We start from the raw sequence: 21,938 nt of genomic DNA on the forward strand, positions 1-21,938 counted from the left end.
GGCCTTCTAGTCCTTCATATGGACCCTAAAATGTATAATACACTGCAGCACATAAAAAAATGCCCTCAAGAAAGATAAGGTCAACCTAGGAGGGTGAAAGCATTATTGAATAGGAAACCCAGAAAAGCCCTGGACCCCATGGAGCTCTCCTTGGTGCAGAACCCACTGGATATGACTGAGCTTTTACTTGCTTAAAACCTTGTTCAGGGACTTCGCTGGTGGTCCAGTGGTTAAGACTCCGTGCTTCCAACGCAGGGGGTGTGGGTTCGATCCCTGGTCGGAGAACTAAGATCCCGTATGTCACGCTGCCGAAAAAACACACCTTGTTCATAGATGTAGCCTCTTCTTGAAGCTTATCAGCCCTGATCTGCTGTGACCCAGTTGCCTGCCGCGAGAATGACCCTTGCCTGCCCGGCACCAAGCCACGCCACCCTCCTCTACTGATACAGACTGCGGATCAGGAGTTTCATTCATGCTAGTCTGGCCTGGTAGGACTGACCTGCTTGCCACCACCTATGTCCCTGAGGTTCCCTCTCAGGCTGCCCACCCATGCTCAGCACTTTGCCAGGCCAGGACATGCCCTGCAGTACACAGGAGAGAAAAGTAGGCAGCAGGCCTAGTTCTGACAGCTGTCAAAGAGACACGTGGTACTTGGGTGCAGCTCTGAGCTGAAGATGATGAGGGGTATGATCCCAGGTCCAAACTCCAGGGGAGTAAGTCTCTCCCTCTACCACCCCTCCCTCCACCAGGTCAGCGAGGCCAGAACTATTATATGGGTACAACTTTTAAGCGTAGACTTAGGTGTGTGCATTGCTTAGGGTAATATTCCTGAAGGCGGGGCCAGGGCACCTATACTGATGAGCCTGATGGAGAAAGGGAGCTCTCCACGGAACGGCCCTCACAACACACCGGTGCTTTCGTCCTCGGGGCTCCCCCAGCAGGAACAGGGCAGCCCATAGCAGGGGTGCCAAGCCCCAGTTCTATCCCAGATGACGGGCTTACTGTGCAGCTCTCTGCTGGGGACTGGACTGCAAGCCTGTTGATAAAAAAGACCCGCATCATCTGTCTTGTTTCTCCAGCAGACTTGAAACATTGTCACTTAAAGAAACAGTTATTTAAGAGAGAAGGAAAGCCTCTTTATGACTTCATTTAAAATGTTCTTTCTCAAGTTTGTGCATGAAGGAGGCAGAGGGGGGAGAACGGGGATCTTCTCGTCCGTGAGAATAGGATTCTGCCTGCTTTACCCACCGTTTCTGTAGCGTAGAGAGAGACAGTGGATGCTTGATTACAGCTAGATGGGTCAGAGTGGTCAGGCGTTAGAGGCACTGGGTAGAGAAATTCTGAGAAATCTGTCTGTAGATATAAAGGGAGGTGATAACGGTTGATTCAAGTGAAGGAAGTTTACTCTGTAGTAATACAGTTATAGTAGAATAGTCTGAAAGGTGGCTCGGAATGATTACTTTAGTAACTCATTCCAATATTTATTAATGTCTATAGTGATACCTAGAGAACTTGTTGTGGGGGAAGGCAGTCAGCAGTGGTGAAGAGGTTCAGTGCCTGACATTCAGCCGTGACTGTTAGATTTTCAGCTTTTTAATCAAGTTTGGTTTTTTGTTTTGGTGGGGGTTCTTTTGGTTTTTTGTTTTCGTTTTTGTTTTAAACTCTTAGAAATTTTGTTCCATGTTACAAGAAAAAAGAATCAGGACAGAATTGATTAGGGGCAGATGTCTAAAGGGATACAAAGAAGTATCTGACTCCAACGTTACTTTCCCTTCAGAAAGTGCTCCAGTTTCTTTCTTCATTGTTACAGGCAATTTGTAGGGAGATTAGCTATGATTTTTTATTACTTAATACCCGTATTACTTAATACCTGTTACTTTGTTCTGTATTGTCTTAGCTAATCAGACTCACTTTTTTTTAATAGCGGTGTGGTTTCTTTAAAAGCACACATATTTTTCTGATTGTGAAAGCAATGCATTTTTACTGCATAAATTTGGAAAACAAAACAAGAATAAAGAAGAAAAATAAATCACCCGTAACCCCATCATGAGATAAAATAGTAATATTTTTATTTATTTATCTTTTCCTATGCATTTAGAAATGTATGTGAAACTAACATATGAGCATTTTCCTATGTTATTTGAAAATTCTAAAAGTATTTAAATCTTTTGTCCCTTTTTTGGATGTTTACTCTGCTTCTATTTTTCCTGTTATAAATAATACGGATGAATAGCCTGCTGATAAATCTCTTTGTCTCCACCTCTGATATGTTCTTTAGAATAAATTTCTGAACATGGAATTGCTGGATCAAAGTTGTGAACATTTTTAAGGCTTTTGATATATTTTGCCAACATGTCTTCAGGGAAAAATGTTTCATTTAAATTCTTGACCAGCAGTGTTTGAGTGTACCTGTCACCTGTGTACTGGGTACAAACTCCACACAATACTAGAATAAAACATGCTAGATCGGTGTGGCTTTTGATACACTGGTTTTATGCAGTTAAGAATGTTAAAGCTATTTTTTGGCGGCCAAACTGGTTACTATTTTGCACGCATATTTTCAGTGAGAAATTATATTGTGTATTTCTATCCTTTTTTCTTGCATTTGACTTTGTTCGGGGGCTGCAGGTCGTGTCCAGCCTTCAGCCATCAGACATGTTCGTTCTTGGAGCAACATCCCCTTTATCACGGTACCCCTCAGTCGTGCGCATGGCAAGTCTTTTGCCCACCGCAGTGAGCTGAAGCATGCCAAGAGAATCGTGGTGAAACTCGGAAGTGCCGTGGTGACCCGAGGGGATGAATGTGGCCTGGCACTGGGGCGCCTGGCGTCTATTGTTGAGCAGGTAATTGCCAAGATGGAAAATTCAACTGAACTAAAACAAAATCTGCTTTTTAAGCTGTCATTTCAGGTTTCTCAGCTCGTAAAAATAATTCTGATTTGAGAACAATAGATTTCAACCCAGTCTGAAAACTCTGTTTCCTGATGAAGGTGCCACTGGGAGACACCATCCCAGGGCAAGCAGACGGGGTGTCAAGGAGTGGAGTTGATTTCATGCAGTTCATCCCTCAAGCGTCATAGTGAGAACTAGCTTTGTATGTCAGTGATTCTTAATCCTGGCTGCACATTAGAATCGCCTGAGAGGCCTGGAGGTGCCTGGGCTTCACAGTCAACCATTTAATAAGTATCTCTGGTATGGGGCTCAAGCATCTGTGGGGTTTTTGTTGTTGTTGTTGTTTGCAGTACGCGGGCCTCTCACTGCCGCGGCCTCTCCCGTTGCGGAGCACAGGCTCCAGACGCGCAGGCTCAGCGGCCATGGCTCACGGGCCCAGCCGCTCCGCGGCCTGTGGGATCTTCCCGGACTGGGACACGAACTCGTGTCCCCTGCATCAGCAAGCGGACTCTGAACCACTGCGCCACCAGGGAAGCCCAGCATCTGTGTTTTTAAAGTTCCCCAGGTGATTGATATGTAATCAGGGTTGAGTACCCAGATGGACTTGTGTGAATATTGAGCTTTTTTTTTTTTTCCTGTTTTGCTGGGCTTTATCTTTTCTAGTTAGACTAGAAATCTTGAAATAAGTATGAGCTATCATTGCAAAGATTTCCCAAGTTCAGATTATAGTGAAAGGACTTACCAGACTCCACAGAGAATACCCATATAAGGCTTTCATTTAAAGGCAAAGGGATACAAGGCCACAGAGGGAGTGTAAGCAAGCATTGAGGGTCTGAGAGATATCCTATGCACAAGCCCATCCCCCACCCCCTAGGGTCTTTTATTTGCACAGAGACCACACTCTGTCTCCAGACTGAATCACAAAAAGATCTGTGCAAGGAATCTTGGCTTTGGAAGGCCTCACAGCAGAAGTTTTCAGTGGGAACTTTATGCCCCACTGGCCATGGAGTCAAACTAGGCTGACCACTGATAGTTTATCAGTAAAGAAACTGACCTTCGGGGTCATCATGGGAGTTTTGGACTTTAAATATCACGTCGCAAATCCCATTACCTTTATCTTTTCCAAGAGCAGGGATCAGCAAATTTTTTCTGTAAAAGGCCAGATACTAAATATGTTAGTCTCTGTAGGCTGTGCAGTTTCTGTCTCAGCTACCATTGTAGCACAAAAGCAACCTTAGACAATACATAAATGAACAAGCATGGGCTGTGTTCTGATAAAATTTTATTTTCAAAAACAGGCACAGGTCAGATTTGACCTGCAGGCCAAAGTTTGCCAACCCCTGACCAAGAGTCAAAAAATCCCAAACATCCAAGTATCCTGGAGATAAAACTAGAGCTTTTCCTTTCTAGCTGTAATTCAGCTCTATCTTCCATAGCCGTATTTTCAGTTTTAAAAAACAATTTTGGGGCTTCCCTGGTGGCGCAGTGGTTGAGAGTCCGCTTGCCGATGCAGGGGACATGGGTTCGTGCCCCCGTCTGGCGGCTGGGCCCGTGAGCCATGGCCGCTGAGCCTGCACATCTGGAGCCAGTGAGAGACCCGCGTACCACAAAAAAAAAAAAAAAAAAAAAAAAACAATTTTGCTGGAGTTGGTATTAGAAAACTACTAACCTGAAATTTGATGGAATTTTCTTCATATATTTTCTGTACTAAGCAATTATTATCAAATCTGCCTTTCAGATTGAGTCCCTCAGATCAATGCAGTGTAACAAATATTTATCAAAGGGCTACATTGTGAGGGCCTTAATAGACCTCTAACGGTTGTCTCTGCCCTTGGGGAGCCAGATTGGGACTCCCAAAATAATTAGGTGATTGTTCAAGACAGATAATATCCAAATGAGAGGGCACAAATGACAGTGACTGACAGGTCCAGAGGTGGGAAGGTCAAATGAGAGTGTGGTCATTCTTGGGACTTCCTAGGAGAGCTGAGACTCAGGGTGGGCCTTTGTGACTGATAGGATTTGCACCAGCAGAGGGGAAATGTTCCATGCTGCTAAGTGCACATTGTGAATGGTGCCCCTGGTATTGTGTAGCCTGATGTTTCTGGGGACGGGGAGGCCCTACAAGTAGTTTCCAGGTGGGAGACAAAAGCAGGAATGAGTATGGCAAGCTGATGGGCCAGAGAGGAGGTGAGAGGAGTGGTGGTGATCTCATCAGGGAGGATGTGTATAATTCCATTAGGCAGGGCTTTGAAACCAGGTAGAGGAATTGGGGTTCAGTCTAGGAGGAAGATTGAAGATTTTGAGCAAAGGAGAAACTTGATGAAAACAGTGGGGAGAACCTGGTAATGGTTTGCTTAGGTTGCCAGCTCTCCTTCTGGGGACACCCCTGGACCTTAAGGAACAGTTTTCTAGATCAGTGCAGTACTAACATATGGAGGCAACTGTCTTGTCCAAGGCATCTGATCATGTTAGATGGACTCAGGAGCTGACTTAAAGAGGCTTCCATTGGTCAGAGATGGGAATATCTGAACATCAATAATTACTGCACTGAATTTAAACACATGAAATATGTTTAAATCTATGAATCACAATTATACTTAAAAAAAATTCATTGGTCATCTTGAGGGATTCTAGAGAACCTACTCATTTTGGAAACTGGTAAATAAAGGGAAAGAGACACATATCTGTGCTGCCTTTCATATCCAAACCATACCTCAAGGTAGCCAAATATTTAATGAAGGAAAGTTTCCCTTTATGGAATTATTCCAGCCTGTAAATAAAGAAGAAATGCATGAATTAGAATATTAGCATTTTATAGCCCCTAATGAATTAATAGGTCTTGGTGATGATGATCAACAGTAACTAACATCACAAAAAGAAAGACGGTCAGCCCTTATGTATCCCCTTGATGGACACCACGACCTGTAAAGAACTCTTGACAAAAAAAATCAAGCCTTCATACCTAACAGCAGTTTGCAAGAAATAGAATACTATACCACAGAGACAGAAGCAGGAAAATCACAGCTGAGAAACCCTAAAGGACAAATAACCCAGTTTCTTTAACAAATTACAAGGGAAAAAATTATAGAGAGGAACCTATGGATTAAAAGTGAATTAAGAGACACTTCAGCTAATTGCAATGTGTGGGCTTAATTTTCACCTTAATTTGAGCAAGCTGAAAAAATTGGGGAAATGTGAACACTGACCAGATATTTGATATTAGGAAATTATTGAAATACTTTAGATAATAATGGTTTTGTGGATGTGTGCCTATACCCTCTGTTTTAGCAATTGCTTTCTGAAATATTTACAAATGAAATAATGTGTCTGGAGCCTGGGATTTGTATTAAAATAATGGTGGAGGGACTTCCCTGGTGATCCAATGGCCAAGACTGTGCACTCCCAATGCAGGGAGCCCAGGTTCAGTGCCTGGTCAGGGAAGTGGATCCCACGTGCCACAACTAAGAGTTCACATGCCTCAAGTAAAGATCCTGTGTGCCTCAAGTAAAGATCCCGCATGCTGCAACTAAGACCCGGTGCAGCCAAATGAATACATAAATAAATATTTTAAAAAAATAAAATAATGGTGGAGCTATAAAAGGAATATTGGAGAGTGAGAAATTGGCCATGAGAGGTGGTTGTTGAAGCTGGGTGAAGAGTACATAGGGTTTTGTAGTTCGATTCTTACCACTTTGGTTAAGTATGAAATCTTCTGTGATGATAAGTTATTTTTTTTAGATCATGGTTTATCATAGCTGTCTCCGAGTTCCTGAGCTAGGTTATAGGTTCAAGCATCAGGAGGAATGGACAGGTTAGGAATATTGAATCTTTGATTCTTTCATGTGGATCCGTCCTAGGTGGGAAACAAAGTAACCAAAACTGGTTCTAGGCAGACAGAGTGGAACAGCACTGTCCCTGGTCTAGCCAGAGGCAAAGCATGAGAATCAGACACGCCCCAGAAACAGCTTCGTCTCCCCAGGTCATGCCTTAGAATTTGAGAAGCCATCTGCTAAGTTTATGTTGCAATTCCTGGCTCCAGACTTGTATTCTGGGCTTTATTTCCTGAAACAACTGGATCTTCCGCATTATAGACTCCTCCACATATCTTCAAGTCCTGTGGTTGCCAAACGTACCTACACACTGGAATCTCCTTATTAAAAACTTCTCATTTCTATCTGCCACCTACTTATCAGATTCGAGGAAGCATGTAGGAGTCTGTGTTTTTACCAAACAACCTGGGTGATACTTCCAGAGCCAGCCCAGTGCTGGTCTGTAAACCGGCATTTGGGATCCACTCATTAGTCCATCCTCCCTGAATCTCTTGTGATGAAAGGAAAGAGATATTACAAGGACTTGTGCCTTTTCCTTCCTCAATGTCAGGTGTCAGTACTGCAGAATCAAGGCCGAGAGATGATGCTGGTGACTAGTGGAGCTGTAGCCTTTGGCAAGCAACGCTTGCGCCATGAGATCCTTCTGTCTCAGAGCGTGCGGCAGGCCCTACACTCGGGGCAGAACCAGCTGAAGGAGATGGTAAGTGTGGCTTCCCCACCCCCTATAACAGGGTCCTCAGGCCCCCTTCCCTCGCCCCAGCCATACCTTGTCTGTTGGCATGTTACAGGCAATTCCAGTCTTAGAAGCCCGAGCCTGTGCAGCCGCCGGACAGAGTGGGCTGATGGCCTTGTATGAAGCCATGTTTACCCAGTACAGCATCTGCGCTGCCCAGGTGAGAGGCTGACCCTCCACAAGGGGGGTGTGGGACCTGTGAGGGTGATTCCCGTGGAGCAAGGTGATACGAGCAGCGCTCTGGAGCCAGACTGCCAGGATACAGTCTCAGCTTCACCACTTGCTAGTTGGGAGATCTGGAGAAAGTTTTTAAGTCTAACCTTTTTGTGCCTCAGTTTCCTCATCTGAAAAATGAGGATGTCATCAGTGCCTATTGCAAAGAGTTTTTGGAAGGGCTCAGTGAGAAAATATATGAAAAGCATTTAATATGTCTGTTAAATAGTACTTTCTCAGTAAGTGTTAGCTCTTGTTATTATACAAATAACTCTTAGGACTACTACAAGTACTGATACTTCTGAAGATAGAAAGGTTAGATATCTTTATTTCATTGGCTTCTTTGACTTCAGCTGGCTTGTTTCTCTTTGCACCTGGTTGCCTTATATAATAGATATCTACTAAGTGTTGAAGGGAAATGCTAGTGTTTGGTTGTTTTTTGTTTTTTTAATTATTTAACTTTTTTTTTTTTTTTCCGGCTGTGTTGGGTCTACGTTGCGGTGCACGGGCTTCTCATTGAGGTGGCTTCCCTTGTTGCGGAGCACGGGCTCTAGGCTTGCAGGCTTCAGTAGTTGTGGCTCGCGGGCTCTAGAGCACAGGCTCAGCTCAGTAGTGGCGCACGGGCTTAGTTGCTCTGCGGCATGCGGGGTGTTCCTGGACCAGGGCTCAAACCTGTGTCCCCTGCATTGGCAGGTGGATTCTTAACCACTGCGCCACCAGGGAAGCCCGGTTGGTTGGTTTTTAATTCATTTAGCAAATCTTTATTGAGCACCATGTGTACCAAGGAGTCTGTTAGACATTGGGGATACTGCAGTGAACAAATCAGCCATGTTCTAGTCCTCATGGAACTTAAAAATTTTTAGTGGTCCCCCTGAATGTGCTAGAACCTTCTTTCTACATTATTTCTTTTTTACCTAAATTTCCAGAATTTTTTTAGTTGGGTTTTTAATCAGCTATACAACTGCACACTAAATAGAAACATCTAAATATCACAAAACAACTGAAAAAACCTTACTCCCCAAGGTACTTTCCAATTTGCTGCCTCTGATCCTATCATTTACACAGATGTTATTATACACAGATGATGTTATGTATACATCCTTTCAGGTTTGGCCCTTGCATTTCCTATCACTTTTTCTGTTCTCCATCATTTATTTTTTTTATTTTTTTTGTTTTTGGCTGTGTTGGGTCTTTGTTGCTGCCTGTACACAGGCTTTCTCTAGTTGTGGCGAGCAGGGGCTACTCTTCGTTGCGGTGCGCGGGCTTCTCATTGCGGTGGCTTCTCTTGTTGCAGAGCACAGGCTCTAGGCGCGCGGGTTCAGTAGCTGTGGCTCATGGGCTCTAGAGTGCAGGCTCTGTAGTTGTGGCGCACGGGCTCAGTTTCTCCGCGGCATGTGAGATCTTCCTGGACCCGGGCTCGAACCCGTGTCCCCTGCATTGGCAGGCGGATTCTTAACTGATGCGCCACCAGGGAAGTCCCTCTCCATCATTTTTAAGTTGTTATCCACAGTGACGTTCTGGCATTATACCAGAGTGTCCTTGAGTAAGGGAGCTGAAACAGAAAGGCATGGACTTGGATACTTTTGTTTGTGGCTGGGACCCCACTCTCTGTAATCTTAGATTTTTTTTTCGGTTACATAAATGCAATGGAAATCTCAATTTTTGTCTCCTTTTATTATCAGCTCTTTTTTCCTCCATAGTGCAATAACAGTTTTAGTCTTTAATTTTTTTTTTAAGTGCATGGAGCCAGGTGAGGAAACTTAGATCCAGGAACTATGCTTTTGTTTTGTTTTGTTTTTTCCCAGGTATGATACTTCTTGAGGTTTTTTGTTCGTTTGTTTGTTTTAGTGAAAGTATCATTAAAAATACTGTACATTAGCCGTTGTTTTTATTAATATTGATGTAAAAGAGCTCTGTGCCCTCCAGTTTCCAGCAAGCCTTCATCCAGGGGCCCCTTCACTCCCACACCTTTGCCTTCCCCATGATCTGATCTGTAAGAAATCTGTACCCTTTGCCCCTTATCCTGTGGTTCCTTGTTTTCTTTAGTAATCTTGTTTTGAAGACCATTATCAGGGGCTTTTGAAAATCTCCCATAAGTTGTTTGTCAGATTAAAGACTTAAACAAGGACAACAGCTATTTTTCATTCATAGAAATGAAACTTATTTGCATCCTAACAGATTGCCCTTCTCCAAGCACATACTTTTCTCTCTGGTCTCTTGTCTCCCATGTCTTGTTTGTTAAGCTGTTGGAGCCACAGGTGTTTTCACTGGGCCTTTATACCTCCGGCTTGCCTCTCCTACACACACGTGTTTACTTTTATTGTTTGACCTTCCACCACCAGAACCAGGATCTATATATTCACCTTTGTCCCAGGCCTTTTTCCTACAGGGCTAAACTTTCTGAAAAGACATTCATGATCTAACCCGTTCCATCTTCCCCAAATCATCAACATTTTTATTCTCCATCCCAAGAGCTAGTACAGGATCTGGCATTTCAGAGGTACTCAATAACTTTTTTATCAAATGAGTGAGTAAATTATTTCCCTTGGTGATGTTATCATTTTGTCTTCTTCGCCCACATTTTCCATATCATTAAGGCTGCTGTCATCTTCTCAGTTACCATAGCCAGACCCTAGTTCAGGGCTTAACCATTCCCCCTTGGACTGTTTCAGTACCTTCCAAGAATTCTTGGCCATCCGCCTCCAGCCTTTTCCTACGTCAGCGCTGCCCTACATCACAAGAACCCTCTTCCATGAACGTTGCAGGGATTTCACTGAACATTTATTCCTGAGCTTCGGAGTTTGTTACCATTTTGTTTCTTACTGTCACCCCCCTTTATCTTTCTCTCCTGCTAAACATTGCCTAATACCCTGATTCAAGCCAGGGAGTGGAGCTGTTAACCGGCCCCCACACCCGGCTCTCCACGCTGCCTTTGAGCAGCTTGTGTGCATCCCGTCCCCCGAGCGAAGTTTTGTCCGCCCTTCTTTCAGTTTGTGACTAAAGACTCACCTCCCTAAACCTCTCAGACTCATCTTGACCGTGTCTTTGCTGACTCGGGCAGTGGTCAGCCACAGAGCAAAAACAGGAACCACGTGGCCCTATTCCCTGTGGTTTAATACATTTTCCAGGCAGAGTAACCATTCATTCATTCACTCACTACATGTTTCAGCACCTACTGTGTATGGCCAGACTTTGAATCAGATGCTGGGATACAAAGATATTTTAGAAATTTATGGCAGTCATTACTCCCTCCAGTATCCCGCTAAAGTAGATACATTCATTTTCTTAGTTTTGTAAATGGACGAGATTTCATAGCTCTCTGAGGATTAAAGTACTTTTCAAAAGTCTTAAGCATCCTAAAATAAATCTTCCAGGTGATTCTAACTTTTTTCCAATCTCCAAAAGAATTGGATAAGTCTCCAAAGATGTGTGTTCCATTCTGAACTGTACGGGATAAGTCTCCAGAGATGTGTGTTCCATTCTGAACTCCTCTACTCTTAGCATCCTTTGGATGCTGTTCCTCGGAAGTTCATCATTTTCCTGTCTCCTGCGTTTTTCAATCTCTTTACCCCTTTTATTTTTATTTATTTTTTTAACATCTTTTTTGGAGTATAATTGCTTTACAATGGTGTGTTAGTTTCTGCTTTATAACAAAGTGAATCAGCTATACATATACATATATCCCCATAGATTTTGGTGACCAATTTGGATTTCCACGATGAGCAGAAGCGCCGGAACCTCAATGGGACACTTCATGAGCTCCTCCGAATGAACATCGTCCCCATTGTCAACACAAACGATGCTGTTGTGCCCCCAGCAGAGCCCAATAGTGATCTCCAGGGGGTAAATGTGGGTAAAGTATTACCGAGGGTTGAGCATGCTGTAGACACTAATGCCATGCTAGGCTGCATGTACTAACACCGGACGCTGGGCATAAACAAGATGGAGAGATGGGGAGAGAAGCTGGCATCCTGGAGCAGTGGCTGCATAAGCTCTTCTGAAGACAGGGGGTTTCGTTCAACTGGGTGAGGCGCAATAGTGATTTAAGGTGGTGCTGTGAGCATGGCTTGTGTGTGTCAGTGGATAGAAGGGTGCATATTTGGAAAGGGGGTTGCCAGTAGGCATGGTGTTTTGCAAACTGAAAGGCCTGTCAGAGCTGTCATGCACATACTCAGGGTTGTTGATTTTTCCTGCCAGAGCCTAGCTGAGTACTTCCGTGAACTTTTTTGAACTGCAAAGCTCATGACTTTTTACCTGCATTTTAGGTTATTAGTGTTAAAGATAACGATAGCCTGGCTGCCCGTCTGGCTGTGGAAATGAAGACTGACCTCTTAATTGTTCTTTCAGATGTAGAAGGTACAAAGCAATGCCTTTTCTTTTTATCTAGTCTTTGTTTGAAATACTGTATGTGTGGGCACATGAGTTCCCCTCTTTGTTTGAGTGCTTCTGATCTTTTTAACTGTGGACCATTATTTTCTGAGCCATATGGTCCGAAAAGGGTTTTGTGATTCAAAAGAAGGTGGGGGTGGTCTGGGAGATGAAGTTTGAATGCTGAAATGTTGTTACCTCCAGGCACTTTAATTTGTTTTTTATAACCGCTTTATGGAGATAGAATTCACGTAACATACAATTCACCTATTTAAAATTTATATTTCAGTGATTTTTAGTATATTCATACAGTTGTTCAACCCTCACCACAATTTAGAACATTTCTTATCACCCCATCAAGAAACCCATACCCATTAGCAATCGTTCCTCACTTCCCCTGAAACTCTCCAGCCCTTGGCAACCTCTAATCTACCTTCTGTCTCTGTTGATTTGCTTGTTCTAGACATTTTATATAAATGTGATCATACAATATGTGATCCTTTGTGATTGACTTTTTTCACTTAATGTTTTCAAGGTTTATTGATATTATACACATATTAGTACTTCATTTACTTTTATTGCCAAATAATATTCCACTATATAGATATACTACATTTTATGTACCTACTCATCAGCTGATAGACATTTAAGCTATTGTGACTAATGCTTCTGTGAACATTTGTGCACAAGTTTTGGTGTGAAGATGCTCTTTATTTTACTTAGGAGTAGAATTGCTGGATCATATGTTTAGCCTTTTGAAGAAATACCAGCCTGGTTTCCAAAGCAACTGCACCTTTCTACATTTTCCCAGCAGTGTATGAGGATTCTAGTTTCTCCACATCCTCACCAACATTTCCCTCTTGGTATCTGCCTTTTTGATTGTAGCCATCCTCATGGGTGTGAAGTGATACCTCATTGGGGTCTTGATCACTTTTAGTTTTAATGTAAATCACAAGACACATTATTTTAAATTGGAGCCACTGCAGAAAATCCAGGCTGTGGCCACTGTGTTCTTCTGTGTTACTCTTTTCCTCTCTGCTTTCGCCTTCTTCGTGGAGGGGCCCCTCTTGGCTCCAACTTGGCTCTCCATTCACTCGTCTCACTTTCTTAAGCTGTTCCCGTTTTACATTTTGACCCACAGATATGGTAGATATGTCTAAATTAGGCCAAACCTACAGGATTCCAAAAGTCTCCCATTACATTCCCAGGAAGTCAGAAAAACCTATTTAGTTCCCTGCCCACACCCATGGCAGGTTAACATGGCAGGACTTTTCCCCAGTTTACACTTCAGCAGCATAAGTGAAGGTCAGGGGGCTGCCTGGTGGAGGCAGGGGCAGGTACCAGTGCTGTGATCTGTCTCCTGCGCACGTGGAGGGTCAGAGATATCATACTTACAGATCAGTATCTTTACCTGTATGAAGTCTTGGTACCATGTTTATTCACTGTAAATTTGAAGTCTCAGGATAGGAACAACTAAGCTGGGGTAAGAGTAAGCCACTCTGGAGAACAAGGCATTTTGGTTAGTCACAAGATTTTTTTTCAACTTCTGATGTGTACAGATATGTGCTAGGTGCTTTATAAATGTCAATTTATTCACCCTTGTAGCAACCCTGCAAAGTAGGTAGGTTAGCCTATTATTCAGGTGAAGAAATTAAAAATTGAATTCACATTAGTTAAACGGTTTATTCAAAGTCATATAGCTAGTACTTGGCAGAGGCTGGTTTCGAATCTAAATCTTTTCAGTTTAAAAATCTACACTCTTCTCTCCTATACTGCCTAGCAAGGCAAAGGATATGAGTTTGAGAGATCAATATATAAAATCCAACTTGAACTAGGCTCTAGTAAACCTTAGTTTCAATGCAGCCTCAAACCCCAAAACTGGTCGTTGGCAGGCTTGTGCTTTTCACTCTGATTCGTTATCCACTGAATATTGATTTTTAGAACATTATCTGAATTTTAAATATGCTCTTGGTGGGTTTGAGAGCTGCTATAAAGAAGAGGAGGAGGCAGAATATCAGAATGCTAGGAAGTCCTAGGCATCTCTGGGGGTTTGCCTTAGAATTGTCCAGTACTACTCATGATCTCATAGCATAGTGCCTTCTGAGATGAACCCAGCAGAAGACCCTGGGAACTGTGGGGTGCTGGGTTGAGGCGGATAGGGGTCGTGAGAGGTTATTTCTCTCTCCCTGTAATTGCTGCTCATGGTTTGCACTACTTTGTTGTGCACTAGACACTGATGTCCTCACTGCTCCGATTCACTTACTCTCCTAGAGAGGGTGCACATGACACGGTTGTGTTAAAGATTTGGAATAGGGCTTCCCTGGTGGCGCAGTGGTTAAGAATCCGCCTGCCAATGCAGGGGACATGGGTTCGAGCCCTGGCCTGGGAACACCCCACATGCCACAGAGCAGCTAAGCCCATGTGCCACAACTACTGAGCCCACGTGCCACAACTACTGAAACCTGCGCACCTAGAGCCCGTACTCCGCAACAAGAGAAGCCACGACAATGAGAAGCCCATGCACTGCAACGAAGAGTAGCCCCCACTGTCTGCAACTAGAGAAACCTTGTGCACAGCGACGAAGACCCAACACAGCCAAAAATAAATAAATAAATAAATTAATTAATTAATTTTTTAAAAAAAGATTTGGAACAGTGAAGCACAGGGGTGTATTTTAGCACAGGAAAAGCAGTAACTTAAAAACCAAAAACATCACTGCCTAAAATGTCCTTCAGCCAGTTCCTGACCACTAGCAGTTCCTCCCTGTCTGTGTCCCCCTTAGACCTTGACATGACTCCATTTTCTCAGGCCCTCTTTTCCCCTTCTAAGGCTCAGACACATTCTTTTTTGAAGTGAAATTGTGAGGATTTTTAATCTCAGATGATATGCATGTAACATTTTGTGTACCTCTTATTTTATGTCACGCTACTCAGTTATAAAGAGGACACAGTCTTTGTGGTGACAAATCCAGACTGAAAGCCAAGAGTCATGCGCTCTTCTGCTGACTCAGCCTAACCTTCAGAAAGGCTTACCCATAATGTGGGGCGTATAATGTGACTGTTTCAAAGGGTACTGTGAGAGTTAATGAGAACCTGTTTCATATGTCATGCCCTTGGAAAGAGTCACATTAAACAGTATACAGCTGCTGCACTGTTTGTGCAAAAGCCACTCATCTTTTTCAGTTGCATCCTTAAGGTTCAGCATCATAGTAGAAATGGCAAAGGTGAGGATAGCTTCCCTGTAGACTGTGGGCAGGGCCGGTAAATTCTGTGCCAGGGATATGGCCGCGCTCTGTTGCTGGCAAACATTCATTTATGAGGCAAAGTTATAAAAGTATGTAAGGTGCGTCCTCCTGGAGCTGGTTTTCGGTGTGAGTAGACTCCACGAATCCCTTGACCTCTTTTCTTGTTCGAGCTGGTGGAATAGCAGAATTTATCTGGATGAGTAGAGTACAGAGTAGTTATAGTTGGCAGGTCCCTGTGGAGGTCTGTCTTGGGGGATGCTCACTTCTGTTAAACAGCATTACCGACTCTTGTCCACTTTTTAGGCCTCTTTGACAACCCCCCAGGGTCAGATGATGCAAAGCTCATTGATATATTTTATCCTGGTGATCAGCAGTCTGTGACATTCGGAACCAAGTCCAGAGTGGGAATGGGTGGCATGGAAGCCAAGGTAAGAATCTGGTGCCTTTATTGCCCGTAACAATTTACAAACGAAACTGTATTTTATCCTTCTTACTTTTGTAGTTGAGGGCTGATGCACATACACACTTAAAGATACACATATCTAAATACAGGTTTAATGCATGTTGTGTACCTATATTTAGTGATGTCTTTCTATGTATTTTTATTAATATATTAAGCGTGTGTTCATATTATAACCTCCTCAAGGGCAGGGTCTATATTTTTTCATAATTCATAAATCCTCTAAGTGTTAATATTAGAGCTCAAATATTTCTTTCTTTCTTTTTTTTGTTTTTTTGCTGTACGCGGGCCTCTCACTGTTGTGGCCTCTCCCGTTGTGGAGCACAGGCTCCGGACGCGCAGGCTCAGCGGCCATGGCTCACGGGCCCAGCCGGTCCACGGCATGTGGGATCTTCCCGGACCAGGGCACGAACCCGCGTCCCCTGCATCGGCAGGTGGACTCTCAACCACTGTGCCCCCAGGGAAGCCCCAGAGCTCAAATATTTCTTGATGAAACCTTTAAAAAGTTCTTCTCTCCCATTAATTGTTCTAAGAAGTTATACCCTTTAGGTACAGAATCATACGTAGCAATGGCAGAGAGGAGGACAAGAACCCCAGGTACAAAAGCCCAAGAGTGCTCATGATCAGATTCCAGGCAAGCAGCAAGCTGGATGCTGCAAGCTGGCACAATAAGTCAAATGTAGAAGTTATGCGTCCCAGTACTAGAGAGGCTTAGAGAACACGCTGAGCACAAGGGGCGGATTGGTTTATCTTTAGACAACACATGCCAGGGTTGGGTTGGGAAGAGTGCATGGGCTGAGCGTGTCTTGAGAGCTTCTGAGCTGTGCAGAACCTTCCTACAGATAATTAAATTGCTCAATATCATGTTGTATTTGCTATGTTTTTGCATGTTTAAAGTGCAGGGGCCTAGACCCTACAAAGGTCTGAATCTCATCCATGGATCTAACTTCTCCCGTTAGGTGAAAGCAGCCCTCTGGGCTTTGCAAGGTGGTACTTCTGTGGTCATTGCCAATGGGACCCACCCGAAGGTGTCTGGGCATGTCATCACAGACATTGTGGAGGGAAAGAAAGTTGGCACCTTCTTTTCCGAAGTAAAGCCTGCAGGTAAGTAGTTCTTCATAGAGTCCCATGGTCTCTGGATGATTGCTAGTAACTCCATGGCCTAGATGGGGCTGAAGACTGAGCTCTCCCTCTGGGAGGAGAGCTTACAAAATTCATGTGCTAACATTATGAAATATGGTATAGTTTCGAACACTGCTTGCAAAATTGGATTCTACTTTGGTTTTGTAAAACTTATCTAACCTGCCTAACTAGGCCTCCTGTTCCCACTAAAATCACTAAGTGAAAGAGTGTAAGCATCCATTTTCTCAGGAAACAGTTGCTAGGCCCATGCTGGATGCCAGATACTAATGAACACTGGAGAGGCAAAGATGCATACGAAATAGTATGGGCTCTCTCAGGTGTTCCCAAAGACAGCACTGCCATATAATCTGCATTCAGAAATGCAAACACATTAGCAAATGGAAGCCAAAGTGGAATTGAGAAGAACTCTAGAAGACATAAATCATATTGTCTGCCCCAAAAATGCAGACAGGTTCTTGTGTTTCTGCCTGAGTTAATCTGGTATGCTCTTCTGCCAGTTTATTGGTCAGAGTGATCTCTGGATGTGAAAAAAGCACGCCAAGACCCTGAGCGTGTGCTGTGTGCCTGCAAGGAGCCCATGCACATCTGGGATAGTGAGGGGGCAGTGAGCTGACCGTGAGCTGATGTTTGCAAATGTTCTTGCAGGCCCTACCGTGGAGCAGCAGGGAGAAATGGCTCGATCAGGAGGAAGGATGTTGGCCACTTTGGAACCTGAGCAGGTAATAACCCTAGCTGATAGTTTTGTTAGTTTTCAGAGTGAGTCATAACTGTGAGGTTTAGTGCACAGTCAAGCCTGCTGTTTCCCCCTTTATTCCTCGAGTCCTGTAGAGTTAGATCTGAGTTACAACTCTGATTCAGATTTGTTCTGCCTTTTTTCTTTTTCTAAATTTCATTTTCCCTTCTGTCTTTTATAGGCTTGAAGCCTAAGGTAGCTTTGCATCACTATGATGTTTTGATCAAAAGTATCATGAAAATCATGAGACCAGAGAGGCTCCCAAATCCTGCCACATAGTGGGCAGGGAAATGTAGGAAAGTAACTTTTCCCACCTCATCCAAATCACCAAGATTACCTAGAAGATGGAAGTTCAGAGCCTGCTCCATGTCATAGCCCTGCCCTGTCCACAGTGACTCAGTCAGTTGAAGTAGCAGACACGATGAAGTGTGAGAAGGTCGGGTGGAAGCAGGCTGCTGGCTTCCCAAGGGTTGCGGTGTTAGGGCTGGATTTGAAAGTGATGTATATACGTTTCTTCTGGGGAGTACTTTGGCCTGAGAAGGGAGAAGAAAATTTAAAATAACTACAAGTAGGAAAAGGAAAGCCCAGGAGAACCCTAGCTTCTCTCTCTATTAAATCAATTCTTTTACTCCTTTAGTAATCACTACTCTGATTTGCCATGTTTCCTTATCTAGGTGGGTAAGGATTGGGGTCTCCTCCAGCATCCAGGACTAGGTTTTTCCCCTTTGACTGAATTCATTTAATAAATAATTGTCGAAAAAGAAGAACTAGATGCAAAAACTTACCTGGGAAATCAGCTTTACAGCTGGTGCTATTAAATGAGATGTGTATGTCATGCTGATTCAAAGTGCTGGCGCCTGTCTCATGGACAAACTGAATAATTCATCACACCCTCTCCCCCACCACAAGGCTGTGGTTTGCTAATCATCATGATCAAGAGTGGTAAAAGAGGAAGAAAAGTGAGAAGAAATGGGGAGGTTAGTAGTGAGAGAGGAAGGAAAAATGAGGGGAGCAGTGGTGGGAAACGAATGAGTGAAGTAAGGAGGTTTCAGTCGTTGACGATTGGGATTTAGGAGCGAGGCCGGGCACACTCAGAAGAGTAGGTTTAAAAGTTTGGTGTGCGTTTTTTATGGGGTAACGTGTTTGCTTATTTGTTTTAATGTTTTACCTTTTTTCCTAGAGAGCAGAGATTATCCATCATCTGGCTGATCTGTTGACGGACCAGCGAGATGAGATCCTGTTAGCCAACAAAAAAGACTTGGAGGAGGCAGAAGGTAAAGACCAGGCAACTTAGTTTTAGAGAGATTTATTTGGGGTTTTATTCTTTGTTTTACTAATAATTCTTATGTCATAGTCTGCCTAAAGTCAAGATGGTCATGGAAGAAATTACATACTGTGTACATCATTTTTATTGAGGGTTGGTGGCTGGTATTCATTGGGAGTTTTCAAAGTACATGTACTAACTACCTCCACCCCTTTTCTCAGATATTCCATATAACACCTACCCACCCCCCACCCACTGAGGGGCTTTTTCCTTCCATTCCCCACAGTCACAAGCCATGGCTACTGTGGCAATTTCAAGACAAAAAAGAAAAAGATTGAGGACCTCACTATTTTAGACATTAAGCTAATAGCAGCTAACATTTACTGAGGCCTTTCTGTGTTTCTGGGCATTATGCTAAGGGATTAACAGGCAGGATCTGATTTTCTCTTCAGAACATGGTACCTATAAGGTACCTACTATTTATTATCCCTGTTTTACAGAGGAGAAAACTAAAGCGGAGAGAAGTTGTTACATGCCTAAAACCATACAGCCAGTAGCAGATCTGGGAACGAAACCCAGATGGACAGTGCATATAAAATAGTTGTGGAAATAGTTTGTGCAGCCTGTGTTGAAAGATAGCTTATCTCCTAGTTCCTTAACCAGTATGTAGTCTGCCATCCAGAAATGCCCTTGAGGTGCTAATGGTAGCATAAGTGAGATGGCTGAACTCTCACTGAAGACAGCTAAATATGTGGAGTCAGGGAGGCCCTCATCTTTCTCTCCTTTTCTTAATTCTCTGTCTTTTCCACCCTAAAATAATGGGGGTTGATTTTACGGGGTTTTAAATTTCCTTTTCTTGTGAATAAATGTGCCTCAAGTTGAACATCCAAATTAGTGGTGTTCCCTTTGAAGAAACCTTGCAGGGCTCATCAACATTATTTTCATTCCTTAAAACGTTTTTGAGCCATTACTTTGGAACTTGCTTTAGACTTTACATCTGGTCTTTTGAATTTTTGCAGTATTGGAAAGCCATAAAAAATTTAAATAAACGGAAGAAATCTTTATTACTATTATTGACATCTTATCCAATTCTTTAAGTTAAAAGAATTAAGACCCACAGGGGTTAAAGCTGCTGCTCAAGGTCACACACCTAGTTGTTGGTAGAACTCTGACTTCTGATCCCAGTTATCTCTCTCTGGAAATCCGCAAGGACACACATGGCTTAAGAACAAAGTCTCAGGTATACACAAGCATGGTAATCACCTTTGAGTCCGTGAGCCCATTTCAGGAAATTTATCCCTAAGAAAAGATTGCAAGAGGAAAAAATAGCTCTGTATATAAAGTTTCTTAGAGCAGGATTATTTATACCGTTGAAAACTGGAAACAACCTGAGTGTCTGATAACATAGGTACAGTCATGTACATTGAACTGTATCAACTCAATGGAATATTTAGTAGTAATTAAAATAATTTTGGCAACATGGAAAATGTACGTGCATTGAGGTGAAAAACTAGAGTATAATATTTAATATGCACTACAATTAAAACGATTTTTAGCACATGGGGAGAAGTGAAGAAAATTAATTACATTGATGTAATTGGTTGATAAAATTATGGTTTCATTTCTTTCTTAATATAAGGTTGGCTCCTCCCCTCCAAAGTAGAAGTCTTCTTATAATTTTGTCTTGGTGGTTGTGACTATAAAAAAGAAGGGGAAATTTTTCATAATATCATTCAACATTAACCATAGTAATGATTTATGATACGTGATTCCAAATGGTTTTCCTGAGTATGTGTGTGTTTGTGTGTGTGGAGAGAGAGATGATCACACTGTGCATGCTTTTATATGAAAATTTAAAGAAAATTCTGTATATGAACTTACCATAATTCTATTTAAGTTTTTATTTCAAAAGAAAACATCTTTATTACTTCTGCTTATAAAAATAATTCACTCATTATAAAAAATTTAAATAACGCAGAAAGATAGGCAGAGATCATCACTGTTCTTGATGCTTTCCGACATCTCTCTGCACATGTATATGCAATGTGTGTTAACTAGGGTGATGTCATACATGCTGTTTTATAGTTTGCCTTTTTCACAAACTACATCCTGGACAGCTTTCCATATCAGTAAATATAGACATTTATTTATAGTAACTGCATTGTACCCCATTGGCTGAATCTATAGGTAGAATCCAGTTTCCCACTATAATAAAAATGCTGTGATAAGTATCCTCACTACATGCAGGTTTGCTGATACAAATGACAAATTTCTGGAACCAAAATTGCTGACACCAAGGGTGTGGGTGTGTCCACACCTTTACATGATGATGTATACTGCCCAACTGCCCCTCCCAGAAAAGCTGTGTAAATGATATGTCCTTGTCTCCCTGAGACCCCCTGAGTTCCATGTCTGTTCCTAACACAGTGCCATGTGTTCAGTAAAACAGCCATAGCCCTCCCAGGTCTACTGCTTCATCATGTGCTCTTCACACCTCTTCAGGGAGACTCGCAGCCCCTCTGCTGAAACGTTTGAGCCTTTCCACGTCTAAATTGAACAGCCTGGCTATTGGTCTGCGGCAGATCGCAGCCTCCTCACAGGACAGCGTGGGGCGGGTTTTGCGCCGGACCCGAATTGCCAAAGACTTGGAGCTCGAACAAGTGACTGTCCCAATTGGAGTTCTACTGGTCATCTTTGAATCTCGCCCTGACTGTCTACCCCAGGTATGCGACTAATGCCTGCCATTAGGGTAGGGAATTGGAGGAAGAGCTTCTTTTCAGGACACAGATAAATCTCCCGAAGATATCTTTCTTTTCTTTCCTTTCCTCCCTCCCTCCCTCCCTCCCTCTCTTCCTTCCTTCCTTCCTTCCCCCAGAGGTAATTTTTGAGACTTTATTCTCAGGTTGCGCTTAAGGCAATTTATGTTTTTGATTTTTCTGGTAATTCTAAAAAAGATAATTCATACGTCCATTTTACAGTTGAAGAAACTGAAGCTTATGGAAGTTAATTTTCCTGTGACATTTGTAAGGATGGAGCTGGGCCTCCAGCCCAGATAAATC

The 21,938-nt window shown here is 42.9% G+C and overlaps 1 protein-coding gene across 1 annotated transcript in view; it reads left to right on the top strand.

The window, feature by feature from the left end:
- The window catches only part of ALDH18A1 (aldehyde dehydrogenase 18 family member A1), a 46,956-nt gene that overhangs the window by 13,245 nt on the left and 11,773 nt on the right, over positions 1-21,938 (top strand). The window contains exons 3-12 of the mRNA XM_060033636.1: positions 2,629-2,843; positions 7,272-7,421; positions 7,510-7,614; positions 11,358-11,510; positions 11,933-12,023; positions 15,583-15,707; positions 16,699-16,843; positions 17,528-17,601; positions 18,796-18,889; positions 21,382-21,602. Coding sequence (XP_059889619.1) covers positions 2,629-2,843; positions 7,272-7,421; positions 7,510-7,614; positions 11,358-11,510; positions 11,933-12,023; positions 15,583-15,707; positions 16,699-16,843; positions 17,528-17,601; positions 18,796-18,889; positions 21,382-21,602 — 1,373 coding nt within the window. The remainder of the gene's footprint in view (positions 1-2,628; positions 2,844-7,271; positions 7,422-7,509; positions 7,615-11,357; positions 11,511-11,932; positions 12,024-15,582; positions 15,708-16,698; positions 16,844-17,527; positions 17,602-18,795; positions 18,890-21,381; positions 21,603-21,938) is intronic.

The sequence above is a fragment of the Delphinus delphis genome, chromosome 16, assembly GCF_949987515.2.
Source record: "Delphinus delphis chromosome 16, mDelDel1.2, whole genome shotgun sequence".
Lineage (NCBI taxonomy): Eukaryota > Metazoa > Chordata > Mammalia > Artiodactyla > Delphinidae > Delphinus > Delphinus delphis.